Source organism: Otolemur garnettii, unplaced genomic scaffold, assembly GCF_000181295.1.
Source record: "Otolemur garnettii isolate 467f Iridium unplaced genomic scaffold, OtoGar3 scaffold00133, whole genome shotgun sequence".
Classification (NCBI taxonomy): Eukaryota; Metazoa; Chordata; class Mammalia; order Primates; family Galagidae; genus Otolemur; species Otolemur garnettii.
The window spans coordinates 3,473,076-3,479,609 of record NW_003852528.1 but is presented as its reverse complement, the minus strand read 5'-3'; the positions used below and the strand labels follow the sequence as shown (position 1 = coordinate 3,479,609).

At 53.9% G+C, this 6,534-nt stretch overlaps 1 protein-coding gene across 1 annotated transcript in view; it reads left to right on the top strand.

Annotated features, from left to right (window-relative positions):
* HDAC4 (histone deacetylase 4) overlaps window positions 1–6,534 on the top strand; it is a 71,162-nt gene that overhangs the window by 5,407 nt on the left and 59,221 nt on the right. Inside the window, exons 2-3 of the mRNA XM_023518232.1 lie at window positions 770–886; window positions 961–1,159. Coding sequence (XP_023374000.1) covers window positions 1,114–1,159 — 46 coding nt within the window. The 5' untranslated portion in view covers window positions 770–886; window positions 961–1,113. The remainder of the gene's footprint in view (window positions 1–769; window positions 887–960; window positions 1,160–6,534) is intronic.

Below are 6,534 nucleotides of genomic sequence, written 5' to 3'. Positions count from 1 at the left end.
CAGTAGTATGTTTGTTTCTCTAGGCCAAAATTGTATTACCATTTTTGTAAAATCTTTGCCAATTGGATGGGTTTTAAAATATGTTTTTAGATTTCCAATAATGTTGAGTGGTTTTCATGAGTGTGTCCTGTCCCTTTGCAGCAGTCTGTGTGTCTTTTCTCTCTGTTAGCTGTGTGACTTACCAGCTCTGTATCAGCCCCGCCCCACACGTGGCCAGCATTGCTGTCATCATACCTGCCTCTGTGTTCTGCCCATAATGTTCTCTTGGTTTCTGGATTTGATGTCATGTTTGGAAAGATATTCCCAACTCCAAAAATAACTTTTTAAATATATTATCCCACCTTTTCTTCTGTTAGTTTTATGGTATATAAGCAAATTGAGTAAAAAAAACAAGATGACTGGGTGGCGCCTGTGGCTCAGTGAGTAGGGCGCCAGCCCCATATACCAGAGGTGGCAGGTTCAAACCCAGCCCTGGCCAAAAAAGAAATAAACAAGATGACAATGGAAAAGATGACAGAAGAGCTTGTATCAGGAGGAGCAAACTGGTGATTTCAAATCCATTTTCATACATACTTGTGTACGTTTACACTGTGCCTGCCGTGATTTGTTACATGTGTGTTTGCACTGAGGTGTCTCCAATTCAGTGGAGGCTGGCTGTGAGTGTTTCCTGCCATCGCTTTTCCTGGTGTGTGCTGGCTGTGAGTGTTCCCTGCCATCGCTTTTCCTGGTGTGTGCTGGCTGTGACAGGCCCTGTGTGTTCTGCCCCTAGGCCGGTTTGGCGCACAGACTCGTGACGCGGGAAGGCTCCCTGGCTCCGCTCCCTCTCTACACGTCGCCATCCTTGCCCAACATCACCCTCGGGCTGCCTGCCACGGGTCCCTCCGCTGTAAGTCAGACCCCGTGGTCTGTGGGGTGGGATGGGGGGCTTGGCGCCCGAGCATCCCTGACTGTGCTTTGCAGGGTGCGGCCGGCCAGCAGGATGCTGAGAGACTCGCCCTCCCCGCCCTCCAGCAGAGGATCTCACTCTTCCCTGGCACCCACCTCACCCCCTACCTGAGCTCGTCGCCCTTGGAGCGGGACGGCGGGGCAACACACAGCCCTCTCCTGCACCACATGGTCTTACTGGAACAGCCACCTGCACAGACACCCTTGGTCACAGGTAAGCTCTGGACACCCTCGTTGCAGCCACATTCCTGGCGGGCTGAGACTGGTGCCTGCCTTTGGACCAGGTGGGAAGAAAGCCTGTTTCCCCCCACGTCTTCTCTGTGCATGTCCCTGTCATGTGGCTTAGCCATCTTGGCACTGATGAGAAACAAGATCTGATGGGCAAAGCCAGGTAGCTGGGACCAACTAGATGTCAGTTGCCATCTTTTAATTCCATGAGTGGAGGTCGCTGCTCTCTGATCTGGGTTTCAGCCTGGATCAGACTGAAGGCGCGGTAGGAGCACAGAGCTGACTGCTGCTGGCCCGGCAGCAGCAGGGCCTTGCGCAGATGTGCCCTGAAAAGTGAGAGACTCACTGTTGAGTTTGCACAGCACTAACGTAACAAAAGCCTTGCTTCGGGAACAATGGAGCAGCTGGTATTTTGTATAAAATGAGGAGGGACCCCACTGCTCACGTCTTCCTCACCTTGTCTGGCTTCCTAAAAACCTATGTTTGTATAATTACAGCTAAAAGGTAATGTAGTCTCAGCTGTGCCCTTCAAACTCTGCCATTAACATAGCTGAACACACAGGTGCTTGTGTGTCATGGGCATGGCACCGCAGGCCGTGCACACTTTGGTCTGGTTTAGGTTTAGGGAGGTTGGCCCTTGGGTTTCGTGTTCTTGTTTTGCTGTCCCCAGACCTGGAAAGCAGTATCTCACCAGAGCCACACGGAGGGGACGTCCCTTCACGCTCGGGCTCCTTTTTGTCTGTTCTGCAGGAGCTGGAATTCTTGCCAGTGCCCTGTGCAGAACCGAGGAGCCTACAGCAGGGAGCGTGGCAGCAAGGGTCAGCCGTGTGGCCCTCTCCCTGGGGCAGGGGGTGGGGGGGGTGACATGGAATTATGTGGAGTCTCTCAGATGCCCAAGATTGGCAGCACAAGTCTGGGGGTGCCTAAGGCTCCCTCACGTGCTCATTGAAGTGGGAAGTGTGCCTGGTCCTCCAGCTTCCCAGGCTCTGTGTCATCAGGGACGTGTTTGTTGCTAGTCTTCTTCCCTGTCCCAAATCAGTTGATGTGGTGACCAAACAGCACATGCAGTCTGCTGTGTCTTAGACCTTGAAAACAGCCTTTCTTTATATAACTCCGGGAATAATTTCAAGTAAATCTTTCCTCTGCAGTAAAGCTGCTGAGCTCAGCTGCCCCTGGGCTTGATGGCACTGCTCCTCCCCGTGTGCAGCAATGCCCTCTGTGCCAGGAGAGTGCTCGGCTGTGGGCATCGGGACTCCCCAACCACTGTCTCCGGGCCCCAGGCCCCAGGCAGGCACACACTGACCCTGGCTCTTGCCCAGCATCCGCCCCTCACCCAGCAAGCCCACCCCATTCTCCTCACAGCCTCTGTGCTGATGTGTCCTGCCCTTGGGTCCCCACACCCCTTCTCTCCTGTATGGCCTCTGCTCAGTGGCTCTGCCCTGTTCCCCTGCTAGAGGCATCAGGCCAGCATCACAGATGCCAGAACATGCAGACACATAGAGGCCTGCATCCCACATGGTAACCTTGACAGGTCACTCATCTCTGAAAGATGGGGTGCAGAGAGAATCTGCCTCACTGAGGTTGGTAGGGGTCAAACAGGTCAGTGTTAACAGGACAGCACAGGACCCCATAGGCATTGCCATTATGGTTGTGGCATTTGCTTTTGATTTTTTGTCCTCAACCTTCATTCAACCTCTTTGCCCTTTGTCTCTCCCCAAGCAGGTTCCTGCCGTCTATGTCAGGCCCCTTCCTCACCCCTCCCTTATCTGTGTCAGGGCCTCATCCCCCAGTAGGCCCTTCATCTGGGTCTGGGGCTCACCCTACTCTCTGTGGGAAGAGGCCTCCCGAGCACTTTGCCTGCCTCTTGAGTCCATCCTCCTGTAACCACCAGGAGTTCCCACATTGTCTGGAGCAGTGCCATCTGGCACCTAAGCCACCAGCCTCCTGTACCTATTAAAACTTAAAACGAAGGCTAAAGTCAGAGTGTAAGTTCAGTTTCTCAGCTTCATGTGCAACACCAAATGTGCATGTGGTCATGGCCACCCCCTTGAGCATCTCCACTATCACAGAACATTCTGTCCAACCTGCTGGCCTGGAGGAAAGTCTCCGTTTGTTCACGTGGATGTGAGACCTGCTATGGGCCTTATGCCTCCTCCCTGCCCAGGACAAGAGCCAAGTCCACTCGTTTGCCACTCAACCTGGCCCACCCCAGGTGGCCCCTGGGAGCAGACACTCTCCCTGAGGCCTTTTCCTCTATCTGGCCCAGCTTCTCTGCCCCTTCCTGTGGGCTCATCTCCATCGGCCCCTCAGCAGGAGCTCTCTCTTGCATCCTGTCCTGTTTGCCTGGCTTCCTTCCACTTTGTCCCTCCTGCTCAAGGACAGCCTTCCTAGACAGCAGCAGCGGTTTCCCACCAGTCCTGGCCTCTCCGTCCCCAGCACCCGCAGCACCCGATGCTATGTGGCCGCAGTGAAAGCTCTGTGTCCGAGGCAGCTTGCTGCCCAGTGGTAGGTTTGTCATTGTCAGTGTATGTTGGAGTTCTGCACATGGTCAGCCCACAGGCCCACTGTCTTATCTGTGATCCAGAGGTGCAGACATGTAGAACACTGGAGCAAGCACAGCTGTCTTCCCATGAGCAATTTGGAAACAGGCCTCTGAGAGAGGTGACTGCAGAGGCCGGAGGGCTAGCATGGGCCACAGTGTCTAGCAGCCACCTCCTACGGGCCATATACCTCTGAGTCACAGTCTCAGTGGGACTCTGGCATATCCATGTGAGTGAGGTACTCCACACACAGTAACTGTTTACTTAGATCCTCTCTCAAAAAAGCTGCACTGGACAGACTCTCAGAGATGCAGTCTCTGAGTAACTGGATGAGCCAGGGAGTGGCCTGAAGGTGATAAGGACATGGTGTTTACGGAGTGCTGTGCTGCTCCTGTAGGTCAGCACCACCGAGGGCACATGTGGCTGTGAGGTAGGGCTGAGATCGGTGTCACCTGCCGCCAGTACCTGGAGACATGGGGCGGCTCCCAGTCTTAGCAGGAGCTCAGTAGTTGAGGTTTGGAGGAGAAGGTGGGAGTCCAGGGCCATGCAGCTGGTGGGCATCAGGGATGGTTTCCTGGAGAAGTGGCACCACGGTCAGGTCTCAGTGAAAATTGGCAGGTGCATGGGTGGTAGAGGCCCGGGGTTTTTGTACCTGGTGGAGGTGGCCACGTCACACAAGGGGAGTGCTGCCAGCCTATTAGGGGAGCTGACAGGCTGCCACTTTTTGACCCAGAGGCTGAGAGCCGTTGTCCTGTTGTCATGTGCTGAACATGGAGGTTGCCTCTGGCATCTGTGCCAGTGATTGCTCACATCTTTTAGTCCTGATTTCCCCCCAAAACAGTGAGTCCAAGGAAGGGCTTGAGCACACCTCATCACAGCTGTTGTCCTGTAGCTGGCCAGACAGGCTATGGCTCTAGCCAGCTGGCTCCTCTCCAGGGCTCTGGTGGGTGTCGGTTGATAGCTGCTACTGCCTATCAAACTCTGTTTAGTTGCCGCCTCTTTTGTAGAATTGTGAAGAATGTCACGTGGCAGGAAGGGAAATGCAAATAGCAAGTAGACCTGTGAGGACCCGGGCACCTGAGTCCTTCCTCTTGTGTGGATTCATCTGTCCAAACAGACCCACTGCACAAAGGCTGACTCTTTAGAACTGGGTCCAGAACCCTAGTGGGTGTGTCTAAGTAGTATGCTTGTTTGCAAACTCACTAATTGCTGCTAAGCTTAAAACTCTAACCCCAAATGACAGTACTTTTAGGGTGCTTACTTGAGATACATAGGAATTATTGTCTCACATTGTTATCAAGCACTTTGGTGTGGACTTCCAGGAAGTCTGGTGCTAAGTACAGGTCAGGCCCCACCACCAAGTCCTACAGCCAGGGACCAGGACACCTAAAACGGGCACAGGGAACCAGAACCAGGGACAGTTGTCCATTGGCTGGAAAACAGGAGGGACTTTGCCAGCACCCTGGGCAGGGAGAGAGAGTGGGCCTCTGCCCAGTGGAGGAGCTCAGCTGCCTACAGGGTCTGGCTTTTTCATGCTGGGTGGGGGCTGTGGGGACAGAGCCTGGGTCATGTGATCACTGTCCCCACAGCCCCCACCCAGCATGAAACAGCCAGACCCTGCGGGCAGCTGGGTCACCTACCCTAAAATTTTCTTCTGACATACTAGGATTTTATGCATGAATGTGTTTTGACAGCATGTCCTTAAAGCCACACCATGGGCTGTCATCAGAAGTCCAGCTGATGATCAGGGCTGTTGGTAGGTTTGCTCCCTGAGAGGCAAACTCACTTCTCAGCCCCCAGGTACAGTGGCCCTGGGGCTGACCAGAGTGAGATTCCAGGTAGGCAGGGGGGCTCTAACAGCAAAGCCCTTGGCCACAGGGAGGGGGCCTGTGCCCCCAGGGAGGCCTTCACCCTGGTGTGCCACCTGCGGTCTGGGTAACTCTGGGGCCCGCAAGGAGGCATCCCAGAGCAGAGCAGGGAAAGGTGCAGCTCCGGGCACAGTCCCCTCCTCCTATGTGGAGCTGGAGGCCTCATCCCTGTGAAGTCAGTGTGTTGCATGTCCTCCGTGGGGGTCAGGCTGGGCGCTCAGTCCCTGGCTTCACCCTCTCTTGTGTGCAGTGAGACTCTGGAGAAAGACACCAAGGAAGATCCACTTCAGCTTCTCGCTGTTCTGAGAAGCGGCTTTTCCAGGGGCCCAGTCACCTTCAGATCCCTTGTTCCCAGCATGGCAGATGTGGAACTCCCTCATGGGGGGGTTCCCAGCGTAGTAACTCCCTTATTTCCACCATGAAATAGTCTCATCCCTACAGCATCTAGGTCAGCAACTGGCAGGTTGTGAGATACGTCCCTTAGGCAAAAGTTGCTTGCCTTTTTCTCTTTTGTTTTAGCTTTTTCAAGGAATAATTCTACCTTTTGAGTTATTCACTTTATAATCTTATAGCCAAGCACTAGTAATAAAATTTAAGGTATATGTAAAATGTCTTTGTAGAAAACTATGGGTTGGATAAAAAGTGGTCGAGGTTTAGGGAACAGTAGCTTCTTGAAAAGGTAGTGAGGAGTAATCCTGCTGGGCTAAGTCTTCTTCCTGTGTGTGCTCTATTTGCACTCAGCATCAGACTTTTTAAGCCCACAAGGAGACCCTGGGGTGGGCAGGAGTGCAGCACCCATAGGGGGTCTTAGGTACAGCTGAGCCTAGTGGCACACAGGCACCCCAGATACTCCCGGCTTCAGGGTCCCTGAGGAGAGGTGTCCCGGGACATCCCCAGAGCCCTTGCAGCTGTCAGGCAGCCCAGCCGCAGGGCAGGGATAGGAGCTACCCACG